General features: G+C 45.5%; 2 protein-coding genes across 2 annotated transcripts; one reads left to right on the top strand and one right to left on the bottom strand.

Annotated features, from left to right (window-relative positions):
- Window positions 1-873: 873 nt before the first annotated feature.
- CEP104 (centrosomal protein 104) lies at window positions 874-15,048 on the bottom strand. The gene is made up of 22 exons (XM_083877016.1): window positions 14,981-15,048; window positions 14,160-14,323; window positions 13,471-13,644; window positions 13,062-13,200; window positions 12,403-12,468; window positions 11,981-12,057; window positions 11,669-11,837; window positions 11,233-11,391; window positions 10,402-10,632; window positions 9,988-10,191; window positions 9,358-9,525; window positions 8,624-8,797; window positions 8,097-8,273; window positions 7,476-7,679; window positions 6,906-7,016; window positions 6,469-6,505; window positions 6,309-6,390; window positions 5,614-5,722; window positions 5,210-5,348; window positions 4,429-4,496; window positions 4,097-4,187; window positions 874-2,930 (listed from the first exon to the last, which is right to left on the bottom strand). Exons 2-22 carry the CDS (start codon window positions 14,270-14,272, stop codon window positions 2,797-2,799), a joined length of 2,826 nt encoding a protein of 941 aa, XP_083733142.1. The 5' UTR covers window positions 14,273-14,323; window positions 14,981-15,048; the 3' UTR covers window positions 874-2,796.
- A 40-nt stretch (window positions 15,049-15,088) lies between these two features.
- DFFB (DNA fragmentation factor subunit beta) lies at window positions 15,089-20,164 on the top strand. The gene is given in 9 exon segments (XM_083877015.1): window positions 15,089-15,274; window positions 15,277-15,340; window positions 15,343-15,418; window positions 15,420-15,571; window positions 15,652-15,840; window positions 16,524-16,603; window positions 16,762-16,935; window positions 17,344-17,444; window positions 17,924-20,164. Coding segments are annotated over 9 exon segments (1,197 nt in total). The 5' UTR covers window positions 15,089-15,130; the 3' UTR covers window positions 18,141-20,164.
- The last annotated feature ends 6 nt before the right edge of the window (window positions 20,165-20,170 follow it).

Raw genomic sequence — 20,170 nt, 5'->3', positions numbered from 1 at the left:
CGCCGCCGCCGCCGCGCAAGGGCCGCCCCCAGCACCGCCCCCGGGGAGGGTCCGGCCGCCACTGAACCCGCCGCGGGAGCCCAGCAGCGGGGACGCGGTGGTAAATCCTGCCGGGATGGGGCTGAGCGCTGCTCCTGGATGCGGTGAGACCTTAAACAAGGGTAAAACATGGGACCGCAGCGCTGCTGAGCCGCGGGTCTGCCCCAGCGCTGCCGCATGGGTGCGGGCACAGCTTACACAGGTAAAGCTCACACAGGTCCATGTACAGCTTACACAGGTAAGAGCTTACACAGTAAAGCTCACAGAGGTCCAGGCACAGCACACACAGGTAAAAGCTCACAGAGGTCCAGGTAGAGCTTACACAGGTAAAGTTCACACAGGTCCAGGTACAGCTTACACAGGTACAACTTACACAGGTAAAACACATGTCCAGGCACAGGTTACACAGGTAAAACACAGATCCAGATACAGCACACACAGGTATGGCTTACACAGGTAAAGTTCACACAGGTCCAGGTACAGCACACACAGGTAAAGCTCATACAGGTCCAGCTTACACAGGTACAGCTTACACAGGTAAAGCTCACACATGTACAAGTCACACAGGTCCAGGTACAGCTCACACAGCTACAGCACACACTGGTACAAGTGACACAGGCACAGCTCACACAGGCCCAGGTACAGCTCACACATGTACAGGTCCAGCTCACACACATACAGCACACACTGGTACAGGTCCCACAGGCAGGGCTCACACAGGTACAGCACTCACAGGTACCCACAGATTCTGCAGGAACCACAGCCTCACCCCACTCTGTACTGATTTCCATTGCAGCAGGTGGAAAACACAGACATACCCTCCAGACTGGCTAAAGTAATTTATTAAATATGTGCAATAAAAATAACTGACATTTAATATACAAGTGAATCCTTTTCTGGATAAAATCTCCCAGATTTCAATATATGATTTGTTCTTCCAGCACTTAGGAACATGCAGTCACTACAAATTGCTCTCTGGGGTAGTGGAACACCAAGAGGTTTTTTGGGATGAGATCAACTCCTGCATGGATGGACAGGGGCTGCTCTGGAATCATCTCTGCAGTGTCACATGAAAATGCTTCAGCTGACACTCAGACACAGCTCAAATGGACAGAGATCACACAGAAACCAGCCCTGAGCTCAGGACCACACTCTTTCCTTGTTTTCCTACTAAGGCCCCATTGTTGCCAAATCCAGGTTCCAGTCCAACACTTTGCAGACCTTCCACTGCCCAGACCTGCACCTGTGCAATGGATTTTCTCTGGAATATTTTGCTCAAGACTTGGTGGCACAGCACCAAACCTTACACTGTTTCTTACTCCAGTTTATTTTGCCACTGCAGCAAAAACAGGTTGTTAATTAAGGAGCAACCCCAGTAAATCCACCTTTAAAAATGACACTAGTGGTACTACTGTACTCCAAAAGGGTCCTTTCACATTCTAAAAAAATTGCCATTTTATCACTGCTAAGTTATTTCCTTATTGTACCACAGAGCAGTTTTCATCCTTACACTTTTGAGCAAGATCAATGGTTATTTTGAGATATTATTTATTCCGCATACAGAATCAGGCTCTCAAACAGGAACCCATGTCACCAAAGGGAAAATAAAAATACCTATATATACGTTCCTAATGTGTGTAAGTATTGAGATATGTATTTGGAAGAGCTAAAAGATTTTTGAAATCCAAACACACTGATCTACCTGGAAAATCCATAAGCTGGTAGGCAGGCTGCAGGCAAACTAGAAAAACTGTATTACAAAATCAGCTCTGTATATACAAAACAACACCACCAAGTCACTCCATGGGAGCAAAAACCCCCAAATTTCCCCTCATATTATCATGATCCCTCATTCTTGTGCCCAAGGTACCAATTCCACACTGGAAAGCAACTGGAGTGTTACAGGTAGAGATGTAAGAATTGTTGCTTTGGTACAAAGCTTCGTGCATTGAGTCTTAATAGACTTTGTCTCTCTGAAGCTTTTAAAGACATGCTCCAGTCTGTGGATGGTTATTTTAATCAATATCTAACTAGAAAAGCTCAGTATTTTGAGCTGAAAGTGCACTAAAGCAGGCAAAAACATCTAAACTTACTAATTCAAGCTCTTCAGGCCTCTACCAAGATAATTTTTTTTTTCGTTTCTGTGAGTGGCCATTTCTTGGGGATACAGACTTGGAGGGTTTAGTTTAACCCTCCTGCCACAGGGGCTCAGAAGGCACTTGGTGCACAGTGAGAGAGGCCACAATGTCCTGTCCCTTCCTGCACAGTGGCACAACACAGGAAAACATCCAACCAGCCCTCTGGCTTTTCTATTTGGTGTTAATTCCTGGGATTGTGCTGTGCTTTGGTTACAGCTCTGCTGCCTTTAGAACCCTAAATCTGACAGACACATAAGGCTTCCCTCATGTGTGGCTCCTATTCCTCAAGCACCTCAGGGGACCCAGGGAAGAGACATCTCTCCCCTGACATAATTAATGTGCTTGAACCCATTAAATTACAGACATGAGATTGGAAAAGAGAGCAATTATCTATCAAAATAATGTTTTTGTCCTGGAACATTTGGTATTTCCAACATGAGCATTCCTAGGAGCAAAGCCCAGTGCTGCAGTGACAGCAACGCCACAGGGATCACACCAGGCACTGCTCAAGGCTAAGAACAGCCCACACAAAATATGATACAAGTTGCCCACAATTTTTAAATAGCTCTGAACAGCCACGTGCCCAGTTACTCAGACAAAGGAAGAAATACTTGTCCTGTCATCGCTTTGAGTATGTTTTGCCAGTGCTTTTATTTGGGCCCCCTCGGGCTCTGATCTTGCTTCCTATTGAAGGAGGTTGTAACTTTGCTCCTGAAGGACCCTGTTTCTTCAAATAGTGGCCACCTACTTTGGCTGTGAAGAGAAAAACAGAGATCATTATTACAAGCACATCCAGTCCCAGGAGTGAATTTAAATCCACCTTTCTGATTCCCAAGATCTGTTAAATCTGAATGACTGAAGCAACTAGAAGCTGGCAGGCACTGAGCCTCACCATGTTCCACACCAATAGTGGTGAGGCTGAATGGTCAGGGCTCCTTCCATATCTCTAGGGAATATCTATGGAATCAGAGCTTATCCAGGCAGGATTTGCTTCTGCTCCAAATTCTAAGCAGCAACAAACTAACAACTGACTGGCATTTCATTAGCCAGTACAAACAGCAAAGCTGAGGACAAACAGGACTTGTGGATCCAGTTTTAACACCAGAAAGTGCTGAGTTTAACCCCTATGATTCACTTTAGGTCAGCTGGAATTCCACAGCTCTTCCCAGGAACCTGGAATAGTGACATGCAGATATGAGCAGAGCACAGCTCAGAGCAGGTAAACTCTGAACACACAGCTGACTAAAAAACTCCCAAGAATCTGAAGGAGGAAAGGTTTGGATGTGACTGGCCAAAAGTTCTGGTGCTGCAGGCAGTTTGTTTAACATCTGTGTTCCGGAAAGAAAAGGATTTTCCATGTTCTTCATAAAGGTAGCTGTTGAAAAAAAACACCACCTGACATCATCAATGTCTCTTTGATGGTGAAAATGCTGCACAATGATAAATCTGTCAGGTTCCTGAGTCTGGACTGGAAAGGAAAAGCAGCACACAGCACTCACTATTCAATTCATCCTGTAATTAGGATCAGATTAGCAACCTTTGATTGGACACTAAAAGCTAAATCAGGCTCTGGTTCCCTGTGTCAGCGTTCAGGAGCTTTCCAGAGCACTGTTCAGCTGATTGTTCTATTCATGGTCATCCTGTTCTGCAGAAAAAAAACCCTGAACTGATCAACTTATCAAATCTGCCAGTCTTCCCCACCAGCTGAGCTCGTGTCCTTCTTTTAACATGATTGTTATTGCATGATTTTGGTAATTTGCTCCCCAAGCACACTCCTCCAGCACAAGAACTATCACTTAGTTCACTCGAATGCAAACCACGAGTTACACAGACCCAGATCTTGGGGATGAAACACTTTCCGTAAGCAAAGGCAACACAGTAAAAAGCATAAACGTTATTATCATTAAGTAATGTCTTACCAGGCTGCACCAGAATGGTTTTGTTCATGGGGGATGTCCTCCGTTGGTTCATTTTACAGCCATCTTTGTCCATCAGGTGAGACTTCCAGGACTGAAATCAATTATAAAGAAGTGATAGTAAAACTCCAGCAAAATTAGCCAATGTCACATGGGAAAAATTATAAAAGTGTACAGACTTTATATCTACAGCACTTTAATCTGCTTTTTCAAAGTATGAACTCCTTGCTATGAAATAGAAACTAGTATCTCCATTATTTTAATATATCTTGAAAGGTCCATCATATTAAAACAACCCGTAGCAACCCGTAGCTCAATGTGAAGGGTGGCCTCACCTCTTCTCCAGGGGGAAAGTTCTCATGGCACAAAGGGCAGTGGTTTGCCACATTTTCTGCTTTGGCAGCTGTAATTGTTTGAAAAATAATGTAAGAATTAAAAAGAGAAGGTAATTTCAGAATCTGAAGGAAGAGACACACAAAAAGAATTTGCATAGCAAGTAGCATAAAACTACCCCATGTCTAACCCAGTTCCCTGTTATCATTAACTGCTCCCAAAGAAGTCCTGTGTTTAATCATCTTCATCAAAACAAGATAAAAAGGAATCTCGGAATCCAGAATCACATGGATTGGAAGGAAGCTTAATGATCATCCAGCTCCCCCTTGTCCTGTCATTCCAGACCCTCGTAAATAGCCTCTCTCCACCTTTCTTGTAGCCCCTTCAGCCCCTACTGGAAGGCCACAGTTAGGTCATCCCAAAGCCTTTTCTTCTCCAGGCAATCCCAGTTCTCTTGGCCTTTCTCCATAGCAGAGGTGACCCATCCCTCTGATCAACTTGGTGCCTCCTCTGAACTCATTCCAACAGGTCTGTGTCCTTTCTGTGCTGGGATAGTGCTGAATCTATAGGGATATGGAAGAGACTTTCCAGTCTTTTCACTCACCCTCCCCACACACATTGATAGAGGCCAAGCACTAGAAAACTCAGGCATTTATCCCAAATCTTTTTCCTCCTGAGGATTTACTTAGATCCCAAAGTCTGAAACACAAGCAGCCCAATTTGCCAAAGATCCCTGGTGTTTGAAACCTCTGATATTCCACCTTCCTGTTTGGAGCTACTCACGATGGCAAAACTTGCTCTTTATGTGTCTGGGCAGCTCTTCCCTGGGCACAGCCTCTCTGCAGCGTGGGCACTTCCCAAAGCTGTCCCTTTTGTCACAGTCAGTCAGCAGGTGCTCCGTCAGGCTGGCAATCTCCAGCATCTGCAACATAGCCAGCAAGGTTTGTGCTGAGCTAACAGGGATGGGATTTTAAAAAAAACCATCAGTTTAGCCTCACCTTCCCAAAATGACAACGAGAAAATCCCATTTCAGTCCACTTATTAATTCATTTTCTAATGCTGCTCTTTTCCAAAAGCACTACCCACATCACACGAGTGTGTTCAGAATTCACCTGCCCAAGTGTTAAATATCTAAACCAGAATAACAACAGTCCATGCCTTATTAGCTCTGGGAAGTTCAGTCTGACCTGTTTGCAGTGCTCACATCGGGTTAACATGGGGCAGTGCTTCCAGTAATGCAGATCCAACCCTTCCTCTGTGAAGGACTCGTTCCTTTCACCACAAAAAATACACAAGCTGGAAAAAAATACAAACATCAGTGACATCAGAGAGAAATTGATAAGCTCTGTTCCTTCTGTTGCAAGCTGTTCTCAAAAATAGCCAATATCTTGAAGAGTTTCTTTTCCCTGTGTAGAGCTGAGCTTAGGATGGGGCAGGTACTGGGTTGTAATTTAGGGTAAATACAACTATAGGGCATTTTTTTCTTACAGAATGATTAATTCCACAGAAGTTCTGAGAGCAGCTCACCAAAACTGGCCTTCCTGGCTCCAGAATTTCCAAGGGCTTCTTCTATGCCCTCCCCCTACAACACCATATTTTCCCCTTATTTCACATTGACAGCTGAACATTAATCCATGGCTATTTCTTATCCCACAAGCAAATACTCAGAAAAAAAAAGTACAAAGTCACACTATCCAAGAACTTTTTAAAAAAGCACCTAGGATTGCCTGGTGATAATTCCAAATCTGTTAGAAGAGATTTTAGTCTTTATTGTTTCACTGCTGAAGGTATTAGCTTTGATCTACTGGAAAAACGTTATTACTGTTTGGAGCTCACAGGTGACACCAAGGGCTTAAGGTGATTAGAGGCTCATCTCACTTACTTATCCAGGTAATTTGCAACAGAGGAAAGTTCCTCCTGAATCTCTGCTGCTGTAGCCCGGGGGCTTTCATATACCTGGTAACCTGTAAGGAGACAACTATTAAACCAAGATCACATTTTAATACATCTACATTTCTTAACTCTTATTTGAAACCACCTACCTTGATTCCCTGTCTTCTGAAAATCAGATTCTTTCTCCTACCAAACAAAGAAATTTAACTCAGAAATTTGCCTTCCAGAGAGAAAGGGAACACATTATATTCTGATTTCTGTCTGGAATTTAAAATCTAGAAGCAGAGCCAATGCACTACAATGTTCGTGCTTCTGCTTCTAGGGTAAATCTCTTGTATTAAGGTATTATCTTATATTATAAAGCTATTATTATATTGTTATATTATAATAATGAATCCAAAACTCACACTATGTTATGAAAAACAACACCCCAGATTTTAAGCTGGACTGATGAGGAGAAAAGTCATCCAGGGTATGTCTGGAGTTTCTCATTCTTTTTAATGAGACAACACCGAAGTTCATTATCTAAGTCCATGATATCCAAAGAGCAAAAGATTAAAACAATCTTAAACTGAAACACGCTCACCTCTTCAGCCTCAACCTCTGCTTGTAACTCTAAAGCTGACGAGTGACCTTTTAGAACTTTCATCTCTTCTTTTTTCTGTTTCTCTGCTACTGTTGCTGCTTTTCTCTGTGCCTGGCAGGAAATACTCTGTCAGTTCCAACGGCTTTGGAACCATCCCTCATACATGAGATTGCAAAACACATCAGCACAGAACTCATGGTTGATGCAGGACAGGAAATGTCCTGCTTGATTAAGTGATGGATGTGATACTGTGACACCTTCCCTCTTCCCAAATTCCTCTGCACTACTTGAAAAGAACATACAGCACAGCCTTCGGGCTTACTGTTCCCAAGGATTGGCAGCAGAAAATAGCATTTGTGCATTTTTAAACCGCTTGTCCATCTCAGTATTCCTTGTTGGGTTTTTATTCCCAAGAATGGGTATAGGGAACATACTCAGCTTTCCATGCTAAGGAACACGAACCACATACCTGAAGACACTCTGTGTCTAATCCAGCCATTAAACCAGGACACCACTCAGCCAAATGCCACGTCTGAAGTGGCCCTGTACGTTCTGCCTCTCATTACATACCCTGATTTCAGTTTCAGAAGGTTTCCCATCGATTTTGGCAAACCCCTCAAAGAGCGTTCTGTAGCGCATGGTCCTGCGGGCGCTGGCATCCTCCGGGAGATATTCCAGCACAGCTGCCCTGTGCTCCCTGTACATGGCAAAGATGATCCTCAGCACCACCTCACGCACCTCCTGAGCCCTGTGCTCCAGAGCTCCCGTGGCAAACTGGAAATAATCAGAAAAAAAAATTATCTCTCTCTTTTCTTGTGTTTTTAGGCATTGGTTTATTAGTCTAAGACTCTCCTGCAGCAGGAGAAATCTTCCTACAGGACAGGTTTTTGCAACCACTTTTTAACTCTTTAGGGCTTTTTTCCAGATATTAACATCCTGCTTCATAGAATCCCAGAATGGTTTGGGTTGAAAAGGATTTTAAAGTTCATATCATTCCACCTCATACCATAGGCAGGGACACTTCCTATTAGACCAGGCTCCTCCAAGCCCCGTTCAACCTGGTCTAAAATTACCAGCACTGTTGATCAGGGGAATATACCTCCAGGAATTCTCAAGCACTCAAAAAAAGCCAGGCAAGCCCCCAGAAAACCATCAGAAAATCCTCCATGTGCTGTAACCTTGACCTCTTACCTTCATAACACTGTTGATGGTAAACCCAGAGTTTTCAGTCCCCATGGCTTTCAAGAGAGATTCTACCAATTCCACATGACTCATTGCCAGGTGTGTTGGGGAGTTTGGTTTTAATGTTTTAACCAGGTGGACTGGAATAATCTGGAGAGGTTTTACTTCAGGGCACAGTGCTATCTCCTAGAAACACACAGAGTCAGTGAGCACACAGATGGTGGATAAGGACAATTACCTGTCTCGGCAAAGCAGAGTTTTCTCATCTCTGTAGGTCACTTGCAGTAAAGAACACAAGAGTCACATCTGTAGCAGCAGCAGGTACCCCAAGACTGCTCCAGGTGACCCTGATTTGGCAGGGGGTTGGACTGGATGATCTCCAGAGGGCCCTTCCAACCCCAGCTGCTTTGTGACAAATTGTGATAAGATTCTGTGATAAGCTGTAACACTTCACAGCACCCAACCCTGGTCTCACAGTCCACTCTGATCAGGTGTTTCTCACCTATGAGCTCCCTAATTTGAAGGGAAACACCCACCTGGATGAAGGTTGAAGCCAGAAGACGAAGACGGGATGAAGAGTCTCCTGTTCTAGAAAGCAAATGTGGCAGGGTTTTTTCCACACATTGACAAGTTTCTAGTTTCCCTAGTTTGTGTTTTGGTATATATTGGGTAATGATCATTTTTAGAAGTTTCAGGGAAGCCTGAAAAACCTAAGTTAAAAAGAAAAAGGAAACATTGAGCAAAAATAACACAGAGCCCAGTTTTCAGACATACAGTAAGATCCATTCTTAATGTGGAATTACAGTAACACACTTAATGGAAGCTACTTCAGACAACAGTCTTCCAGAAAACCTGTTGCTAGGACTTAGGTGAAAGGTTTCAGAAATTGTTTCATAAAGAGTACCCTCTCAATTTTCTTCTTTTCTTCTTATTTAAGGTTTATTTGAAGCGCAAGAGTCCTTCAGCTAAGAGCAGCCCCTTGAGCTGGAAACTAGAAGTTACTTCATTGCTGTATTTCAGCTTTAACAAAGAAAAAGGATCAACCTCACTGCACATTTACTGCATCAGCTCATGGCTCAGCTCAGTTTTCTCCATCTGTTCAATGCCAGACATTGTCCAGTTGTTTTAGGAGTTTTGAGGGGCTTTGTTTTGATTCTGGATTTATTCAACAGCAGATTCATAAACTATTTGTTCAAAGTATCCTAACCCCATGATTCTGCAGTTTTGGCTGCCAGTTCTTCACTGGAGCATCAAACCTATCCCAACTTACTGAAGACACAGTGTCTTTGATGGCTCTCCTCACAAGGAAAACAGCAGCCCTCAGCATGCTCCTTAAATCCTCCTTTGGAGTGTCCACTGACACTTCCATCAGCATCTTGTACACAGTCAGTAAAGCATCTTCTCGACATGACCAAGTCCTGGAATACGCTCCTGAAACCTGAGCACAGAACAAGTTTCTCTCTTAAAAGGTCCCTACAGATATTCAATACATATTTAACATTTATATAGAGAACCAGCCTCAAAAGAACATATGAACTGAAGCGTGAAAGCTGCAAGTGCTCGCCACAGGAATCTGGCTTTATTAAAAGCACACATTTTCCAGGAACAGTGAGGGTTTCTCTCCCTGCAAAAGTCAGTGGCAAGCTGTGGGTGTTCTGGGTTCATACCCTAAAGCAGTCTGCTGGATCCTGTCTGTTTATCAGCACATCAAGTACCAATCATCAAAGCTACAGATTTGTGGAAATGCTGTAAACAGGCATCCACAGAGCCAAGGTCAAATTTTAAGCTCAGATTTCAAACAGCAGCTCTGAACACATAAAAATCCTCTCAGCTCAACACAGAGCACAATAACTCATGGGTTTGCTTTGCTGGGTTTGGGGTTTGTTATACTGTTTTTTACCAAAGCCTCTCCAAAAACTTCCACAACTGGGCTGGCTTCCCTCAGTGCCTTCTTCATGAGTGGCTCAGGCTCCCCAGTATTGCCAGTCCTTGGAGTGTCACCCATGTCCTCTTCAGTCACCTCTGGCTCCAGATAGGACACAGCTTCATCCACCTGCTTGCAGATGGTCGGGAGAGGCCTCTCATCATACGGTAAAAATTCAATCTAGCAGAAAAGATAAAATTTATTGTTCTGGAAATGACTCAGATGTGAAGTGGTTTTATCACTAATTGGATTCACCTCGGTGCAATTTTCTCACATCAAAGCAGCATCGCTCCCCAGTTAATCATGAGAATAACCACATTATTTGGAAGGTTGGACATCAGATTGTTTGCTCTGACAGGTTTTTGCAGTAACAGAGGGAACGCTACTCACATTTTCCTTTGAAAACGTTTCCTTGGAGGTTGTGGGCTGAGTCCGAGGAGAAACAGGGGACTGGAAGGGAATAACAGGCTCAGAAGAAGTGGGATCCACCAACAGCTCTTCCAGCACAGGCTCTGCCCTCCGGGGCTCTTCTCGGGGTGGGTCTGCAGGCTCAGGAGGGGAGCTCTGGGGGCTCTCAATGCCACTCACAGATCCCAAAGGCAACTCAAGTGGCTTTCGGATCTGAAAAAGGGAAGAAGATTTTTATAGCAAGGCTAAAAATGTGCTAAAATCAGTCAGTACAGCTACAACTCTGACAACAAGCTACTGGGGATTTCAAGTAAACATTGAACCTGGCTCACAGGTGTGTCATCACTCCCACTGGATGCAGCTTTATTAAACAGTCAGAAAATAATTCTGTGTGGGTGCATGTGTGGAGAGATTATAAAACTTCCTGTTCTGAGAACACTACATAACTGTACATATATAAAAAATCACATGGATTCTGTATGGTTAGCCTTGATACCAACCTAAGCCTCCTCCACCCCTCAAAATATGAGCAAATACCTTATTCATCTGCACCAGATAGTCTTAAAATTATGCAAAATATTGAGGATTCTAATGCCATTTTCTTGAGACCTCAATGGCTTAATGGGATTTTATGGAGAACTAAACATGTTCATAAAACACCATACTGAGAGTCTTAGGTTGATCCACAACCCAAACAGAAAACTGAAAAGCTTTAGTTAAATCTCAAAATTTCCGTTAACCTGTGAATGAAGTTTGGTTGCTCTGCCATTTCTACTTAGAACACCCTCCAGAGTTTGGACTAACAGCACCCACCAGCAGCTGTGCATCCAGGAGGTCATGCAGCTCCAGCTGCTGGTACACCTTCAGCCTGTACTCATCCATCTGCTCCTTCTTTTTCTTGGCAAGGTCATAATCCTCCTTCTCAACTGCGTAACGTTTCTCCACCTCGTACCGGCCCAGCCGCTCGCCCACCTAGGATTGGCAAAGATCACCTTGGGATCATCTCACTGAACATTCCTTGGAATCACCTTACTCTACTTGTTTCATTGCTCCCAGCAAAATTACTCAGTCAAGTTATCTGATTTTAAAATTATTCTTTTGGGAAATATATAAAAAATCATTACGATTCCATATCAAAAGTCATTACAATTCCATATCAAAAATCATTACGATTCTACACAAACAGCAAGGCCCTGATGAGCCACTGGAGCTCTGCTCCATTTAGGTGTCAAAGATGTTCCAACAACACCTTCTGCAAGTCTGCAATGGCCTGTTTGAGCTTCTTGGCATGGTCGTAGCACTCGAGACGCACGGCTTCCCTCTTCTTCTCATCCAGCCTCCGGATTATCTGAGCCACTTCTGGGTCCTGGTACATGTCAAAGGCCAAATCGTCCAGAGGTGAAATGGAGTCATGTTTCCTGAAGGCATAAAATGAACAAAGTAAACCACAGCAAGGCAGGCTTCTCTTTTCATTAGCAGGGAATTAACGAAACACAGAGATCAACAACTACTTTGCACCAAGCAGAGGTTTTGCCTGGGTATGTGCAAAGAACATCCTTACCCAAGGTAAGTTCCATCCAAGGCAGGGTCATCTGATTTAACTCCCAAGTAATGATCTATCAGCTTCTCTCTGGAAGGCTTTGGAAGGGTGGGAAAAGAAAAATCTTAATGCACAGTCACCAACATCAGGTGTGTGTTCAAGACAGACTTGCCACAACCAACATCAACTCTGCAATGTAGAGCACTTATGTTTTGGGGCACATTGAAGCAAGAGAACCTGGAAACGTTGAAAATTAAAATGTCCCAAGTAATTACATTTTAATTTTTGTATTTCCATATTAGGCTCATATACATAAAAAATTAATGAAACACATCTCTGCTAAAGCACAAAACTGCCACAAGAAAGGCTCATCCCATTACTCCAGGAACCTCTACTTGAAGAAATGGAGCACCAGTAAAAGGACAGGGACGCTTTGGACTTACACTGGTCATGCTGTTATCGCCATAGTCTGCTGGATCCCCAATGATGTTCACAGCTACCAGGGCAACCTGCAGAAATCCACAGGAAATGGAGATGTGTAAGCTCATTCCTCTTTTCTTGGAACAAAAACCAGGGCCTGTGGTCAGGAGGGTGATAAGGAAGCAGAGAGAAGCACCAAGTGCTAAATGTGCCTCCTGCTCCATTGAAAATGTATCACCAAATCTACAATTCCACTGTGCTCAAACAAGTCCCAGCAGAACTGAGGCAGGTGTTTGTATATCTGGACCATGGTGGCTGTGCAACATCTTCACTTAATGCCATAACAGGTCCAGAACACTCAGAGTGGCTTTGTGACCCCAAAGCTGTTCTCAGAGGGAGTTTCTCATCCTCAACACAGACCCTGCTGTGTTGGCTAAACCTCAGCAATACAAAAGTGACAGAATATGGCCTTGACTCATTTGTTCTGGATAAGGCGCATCCACCTGATCCCAACTCACTTCTAACCTGTTATTTGTGTTTTGTGCTTTAAAACAAACTAAAATAAACACAGGAGCTTTCAACCAACATTTTTTGCTTCTACAAATTAAGGGAGCAGATTTCTGTGCCTGCTCTTTACTATGGAAGTGTCATCTAGGTTACCAGGTAAGGACTTCTAACTCACCTGCCCATACAAGTTGTATTTGTTGACATAATTTTTATGGAAAATCAGCTTCAGGTACTGGCCAACTGCATCCATGTACACAGATTTCAACTCTCGGGCTCTGAAATCAGTCTTCTCATTGTCTGAGAGAGGGACATAACTGGGAAGGAAAATGTAACACGTGAGCAAAAGATACATCCAAACACACAGGTGGATTTCTGATCCCCAGGTTTAAAACTCCCTCATAACTAAAACAGCCTGTGCTGTCCCCTGGCAATTCACCTGCATCTCCAGCTTTGTCATAGATCAACACAAGCCCAGGATCTCTCATACAGCATGTCCACAGTACACACAACCCACAGTGAGTATTATTTTCCCCTGAAGCTTTTCTGATTAAAACAATAAACTGATCCAGAACTTTCTGTCTCACCCAAGTCTCTGAAACCTCTCTGACTGATATGGAGCAAAGTATTCGGGCAGACTTTCACTGATGTAGAACTCAATTTTGCTTGCAATCATGTACTGGTGAGCAAGCAGCTGCAGCTTCCGGATCCGACACCTCTCCACCAACTGCAGGATGATTTCCTGGGGGTACTGACAAAGCCTGGAAGAGACACAGTTTCTGAATTCAATCATCATTTTAAAGCAGACTTCAATTCCAACTTGAGCAACATTTAATTATGGAATTTTCAAGTCATTAATTGAAAGCCAATGTTACAAATATTGTAATAATCCCAAGAGTAGAGTGGAAACATTTTTCCCTTTCCTTTACCGCGTGCGTATGTTCAGGTGCCCCACACATATTCAGATGTGCTGAATCAAATGGACTTTTCATACTAAGGCAAAGCAGTTGCAGACTCCAAGACGGCCAAGAACAAAAACTGTTCCTATTTTAATTTTCCAGGACTTTATTCAGATACAATGCAGAGCCTTTAGGTGTTAACCAAGGTGGTTTTCTCCCCCAGGATGAGGATTCCACGGGATTAAAATATTTTTTTTTCGCTTTACCAGTTTGATGTGGGATACTGTAAACTGTTCTGACTATGCATGGTGCATCTGCAACTCGTTTTAAACTTGGTTACAGAAACTCAGTGCTCCAAGAGCATCCCCTCAGAGTACCTGGGCGATCGCCACCCGTTCACTGTCGGCGCATGAACCATCAGCTCCCGGGCACTGAACCCGTCCTCGTGTCCCGACGAACTGACCACGGTGAAACCAATCTTGTGCGGCATCCTGGGCAGCTGAGCTGGTCACAGCCACGGCCTTCAAGCTTAAACTCATCCCTGGAAGGATGACAAAAACCTGCTGAGGCACTACAGTCAAAGAATTGCATCTTATGGTCTGTCAATAGACAATGAGTGCAAATATAGATTCCCTTCCATTAACATTGGCTCCATGAATGCTCTTTTGGTGTGGATTTGATTAGTGCTGAGCAAAACGAGGATTTAGATCACTTGCAGAGCAGTTTGCCAATAAATTAAACCTAATCTAAGATGGACCTTGAAACTAAGAGTTCCAAACGCATACAGGAGCAACCTGTACCTGCACTATACTCTGTGTATTGGAGTCAGAGGAACAAAAAGCAAAGCACAAGATCAGTCCCTGGGAAAGCCACGCACCCACCACGGCTACTGCTGGGGCCGCAAGCACCGGGACCACCGCTGCCCACCCCGGGCCCTGCCGGTGTTACGGCACCAACATCGGCCCCGTCCCTCCCTCCCCGCGCCGGCCCCAACCCCGCAGGAGGCGCAGGCCCGGAAGGGTCACGGCCGCACCGTTCCGGGGGCACAGCCAGGACGGGCGGCGGACAAAGCACGCGGGGGCCTGGAGGGACCTCGGGGGCTCCCCGGGGCAGAGGGGGGGCAGAGGGAGAGCGGAGGGGGAGCGGAGGGAGAGCGGAGCGCGGGGGAAGCGCCCGGCCGGGCCGGGCCGGGCCCCACCTGGCTCAGCGCGGCCCCATCGCCGCTCTCATGGCAACGCGGCCCCGCCGCGCAGGCGCGACTGTCCCGCCGGCCCCGGGGCGCCTGCGCGGGGCGGCCCCGGCACAGACACCGGCCCCGGGCCCGCCGGGGAGCGGCACCGGCCCGGCCATGGCGGAGCCGCTGCGGCCCTTCCGCCTGCGCGGCTGCGCCGGCCCGCAGAAGTTCGGGGTGGCGGCCGGGAGCCTGCGCGGGTTGCTGAGGAAGGGCTGCCGGCTGCTGCAGGTGCGGGACGGGCGGGGAGCCGCCGGGTGCTAGAGGGACGGGACGATACCAGGCGGGGATGCCGTTTACAGATGCGGGGCGGATCTGCCGCTGCTGGACGGGACCGGGACTACCGACGCGTGCGGAGCTGCAGCCGCTGCGGTTGGGGCTGCTCGGACGGAGCCGGCGTCCCGCCCGCCGCTCACCCGCCCGTGGGGCAGCTTCCCTTGGCAGGCAGCCGCCTCTGCCTCTACGAGGACGGCACGGAGCTGACCGAGAGCTTCTTCCGAGCGCTGCCGCCGCAGACGGAGCTGGTGCTGCTGGGCCCCGGGGAGAGCTGGCGGGGCTGTGAGTGCGGGGCCGGGCGGGGGGCGCGGGGGCAGCGCCGGCCCCGGGGGGCTCAGCCGGTGCCGCCTCACCTGCCCCAGGTGCCAGCGACATCGAGCGGCTCCTGGGCGCGTTCTGCAGCCAGCAGGGCGCTGTGGTGGAGGCTGCGCGGAGGCTGCTGACGGACGAGAGGGCTCCCCACAGGCAGAAGCTGCTGGCGGATCTCATCCACAACCTGAGTGAAAACATCCTGGCCGAGGACAAGGACGACGACAAGAAATGGTTTGAAGGTGTGTTTGTTGCCAGGAAGGTGCTACGGGACTCACACGTCTTGCTTTGCTCTGAAACGTCACTTCTGTCAGTTTTGTTGCTCTTAAAGCAAAGTTTGGGAGCTCTTTGGGCTGGTGGGATTGGGTACTTGGTCAGGGGTTTAGTTATCCCTTCCATTAGCACAGCATATGTCTTTAGGTTTCTTTAAAGTATATGCACATTTACTATCAGATAATGTTTGTAAAAATTGGTGTTCCCTATTGCTTTAATAAGGATAGCTCTGGAATACATTTTCCCCTATTAATATAAATCTGCATTTATGATGTTTTAATGATTTGCTAGTAGTATATGGATAACTTGCACATCTCTGCCAGCTAACCGTGCTTTATGTTCTCTTTACACTCTGAAAGTTTCACTTCCCATTCCCAAGCCATTACTGCAGTTCTTCCCTAACAATTCTGTTTTCCTTTCACAATCTCTTGGTGTTCCATATACACAATAGCAAGAAACATAATACCAGCTACAGCTCTCTCAGCAGATGCTCTGCAGTATCCTTTGTGCTTAAGAGCAGGGTAGTCCTGAACCAGTAAAATAAAAATGGGAATTTAAAAACCCTGTACAACCTGAGTCAATGGAAAACCAGGGTGAAGTCCCAGCTGGGCAGGAGCTGTGCTCAGTTACAAAATAATCTCGTTCTCTCCAGGGCTGGAGTCTCGGTTCAAGAACAAATCCAGCTACCTGCGGCACAGCTGTGAGAGCAGAATGCGGGGCTACATGAGAGAGGTAAAAGTTTCTGTTGAAGTAACTTATGTCAAGCTGTAACAGTAATTCTGTGGCTACAGGAATATAAAGTACTTCTACAGTGTAACATTGTGATTGTAGAAAAGAGCCTCAGGCTGCCACAGGAACTGAGGAATGATTGCTGGGTTTCCCCCCTCTAGGTTAGTGGTTTTATTCCAAACGTTCATCCTGCAGCACGAGATGCCTACAAAGGAATTATCGACCTGATGGCAGATAGACTGAAATCTGTGAAGTACAACGGGTGCTACTTTGACAGAAGAGAGAAGGAGGAAGCAGCACGCCTGTGCACTGCAGAGGGGTGGTTCTCCTGTCAGGTACCTGCAGCCTTCCTGAAGAATCACAGAATGGTTTGAGTTAGAAGGGACCTTAAAGATCATCTCATTCCACCCCTGTCATGAGCAGGGACACCAGCCACTATTCTAGTTTGTTCCCAGCCCCATCCAACCTGTCCTTGGACACTTCCAGGGATCCAGAGGCAGCCACATCTTCTCTGGGCTGCCTGTGCCAGGGCCTCACCACCCTCACAGGGGAGAATTTCTTCTGTATACTTGACGTAAACTTCCTCTTTTTTAAGTTTGATCCCATTCTGCCCTCAACATCAGAGAAGGAAACAGTTCCTGGGTGCAGTGTCAGGCTGGAGGGAATGTGGGGTGCAGGATCTCTCTGGTTCACTAGCATGTGGCAGGACCACACTGGGGTGACAAGTGTGACATCTTTCACAGGGACCTTTTGACAGAGATGACTGCCCATGTAAGCATTCCATCAACCCCTACAGCAACAGGGAAAGCAGGATCCTCTTCAGCACCTGGAATCTCGACCACATGTATGTACAAAGTGTTAATCCAAGTCTACCTGCTTTGTGGCCTTCAGCTTCATCAGAAAGGTTTAGCCTTAGTCCCTTCCCCTCGCTGTGCAGTCAGCTCTGCTATGAATATGTTGTGAGAAAAGGTGCTGGGATGCTGCAGCTGTTCTGAGAACAAAACCCTGGAGACAGATGAAATGCTGTTTCTCATTAGCTGCTTTGCTTCTGTGCAGATTTTCTTTATATGGAAGCAAATCCCTCCTCACTGCACTACCCGTGTGAATTCTCCTCTCTGGCAAAACCCCCTCTGACCCATTTCAAATGCTGGTGTGAAGCAAACAAGATTTGCTAAACTAATTTCCTTGGGGGGAAAAAAAATCATATGCCTAGTTATGGAGAAAGAATTCCAGTTCTGCCTGGCTCTAAAAGGAAGATGGAGGCTTGATTATTCTGAAAAAAACTCCTGATGGTAATATTGTCTTTTCTTTTGTGTCCCCAAGAATTGAGAAGAAACGTGCTGTTGTCCCAGAACTGGCAGAAGCTGTCAAAACACGAGACGGGAGAGAAGTGAACTGGGAATATTTCTATCAGCTGCTGTTTACCCTGGATAATTTAAAACTCGTACATATTGCTTGCCATAAGAAAACCAATCATAACCTCAGCTGTGACAAAACCAGAATTTACAGAAAGAGGAAGCAAACCTATGAGATTTCCTAGTGCTGTCCCTGGAGGGGACCTGCTGCTTTTTTCAATCATGTCAGTCTGCTGTTTCTAAATAGCTCCTCCAATTTCTTAAATAAGAACTATTTGAGAGTCCCCGGCACAAGATTGGCTGGGTAACCCAACCAGAGCCTCACAAAGCACGCTCCAATATCCCATTTAATTCTCTCCTGCCTTCCCACTCCTTACAATCTTCCCTCAGCTTAAATCAAGTGTGATAAAGGTACAGAATGAGCCAGAGGCTGACACTGTTTCTACCCTGTCATCTCTGACCAGCGTTGGCCCCAAACTCACAGTACACAGAAATGAAACTCGGACAAAACATTTCTTAAAAACTAACCTGCAGGGCCTCATAGTCTCCTATTCCTCTGGAGATTAAGCCAAACAAAGGATTTTTAAGATCATGTTTTACTCTGTGCCTTTTGCAGGTAGCAATCCATGTATTTCAGGAATGCCAAAGGTTGTCCAGCAGCAGAGCTGCCACCTCACCTGTGCCAAACTCCTGCCCTCATCCCCACCTGCCCCTTGCCATTGCTTCAGATCTGCATCTCCCAGAAAGAAAAGCAAGGCTATGGCATATCCCCACATTTTTGCTTTTCCCAGCTTTGTTTGCCATCTTCCCTGCTGATTTCCCTCTCCTTTCTAATGCTTTCTGCTTCTTCAGCTTGAGTTTGCTTGACACACTACCAGCAAGGACAGCTGTAATGATCATGTTTACAGTAATGTTTACTCACTGCCTTGGAGAATATTGCTTTGGTAAAACATTTCCTACCTCAGGTAAAAAAATCAGGAACAGTTCAATTTTTTACTTGATTTTTTTTTTTAATACCAGCTGATAGCAACTGAACTTTTGGGTTTTTCAATGTAAATCGTGTGAACTTTTTAAATAAAAAAATGCCCCCACCTCTGTGTGTGTGTGAGTATGTGAAGGTGCATGAGAGATTAATCAGGTGTGATAGAGCATGAAGGGAAAATGTGTTTTTGAATTGAGCACCAGCTACTTTACTGCTCTGTAATAACTAGGAAAATATCTATTTTCCTTCATATTGTTGGTCCTGGATCAGTCAGTCCACATGGAATTGTGTGGAAATGGTGTTTCTGCCTGAGCCCCAAATTACTGGGTCTTGGAAGCTTTGCTACAGAGATTATTGATTTACTTTAAACAACAAATTTAGTCCCCTCCCAAACACTGCAATCTGAAAAGCAAGGAGGTGCATTTTAAACACAGGATTTCTAATTCCACTGCCTGCAATCGATCCTTCCTGCACTGTTTGAAACTGGGGAGGGCAGCACTGACACAATTCTGGTGACAAACCCAGTGTCACCTGTGTGGCACGTGCCCCCCAAACTGAAAATGCATTTTGCACAGTGAAATGAATGTCTGCGTGTGAAATTGTCTTTGCTAGAAAGAGCCAGCAGCAAACACAGCACTGAAGGAATGGGAGGAGCTGCTGCAACACAGAGCTGGGCTGGAACTATGAATATGCAATTTAAAAATCTGGATTTTTCCGTGTTACAGAATTAGAGCGAAAAGGAGCCAAGAAATATCTTTGACAGAAACAATGCATCAACTGGAGTGGAAATAGGAATGCATTACCATGCCATGCATATGCAATTTGTTTGCCTTACAACTTTTGAATGTTTAACAGGCTCTAGCTGTAGAAATTAATATTTATTTAAACCATCTGCTGATAACATTTTCTCTCTATTTTTAGAAACATAGAAGGAGCTATAACAATAAATATCTAGAAGCTTATTGCATAATCACACTTTCAAAGAAACATACCCACAAACACTGGGTGAATTAACAGTTCCTGGAATTGGCTGAGGTTGCTCCTTTTTTTTTCCTTTTTTTTCTTTTTTTTTTTTTAACATGCAGAGGGGGCTGCCCCACAGCCCCACAGTCTTCCTCTGTCCATCAAATCCAAGGGATGTTACCCTTGTGTATCACCACCAAAGCATTTGTTTCCAGAATCCTTGCTGGTAACCAGTTGAAAATCGAGGAAGGAGGAGCAGGTGGAGGGAGG

This window comes from Zosterops lateralis (assembly GCF_965231275.1).
Source record: "Zosterops lateralis genome assembly, chromosome: 22".
Taxonomy (NCBI): Eukaryota; Metazoa; Chordata; class Aves; order Passeriformes; family Zosteropidae; genus Zosterops; species Zosterops lateralis.
This window is presented reverse-complemented; position numbering and strand designations above follow the sequence as displayed.

Excerpts from the sequence above, each read along its gene's own strand:
- CEP104 (XM_083877016.1), bottom strand. The coding sequence starts at position 14,272 with ATGCCGCACAAGATTGGTTTCACCGTGGTCAGTTCGTCGGGACACGAG. Across the intron at positions 10,633-11,232 it reads TCCTGGATGCACAGCTGCTG|ATCCGAAAGCCACTTGAGTT; the intron begins GTGGGTGCTGTT and ends TCCCTTTTTCAG. Across the intron at positions 4,497-5,209 it reads AAAGAGCAAGTTTTGCCATC|CTGCCAAAGCAGAAAATGTG; the intron begins GTGAGTAGCTCC and ends AAACAATTACAG.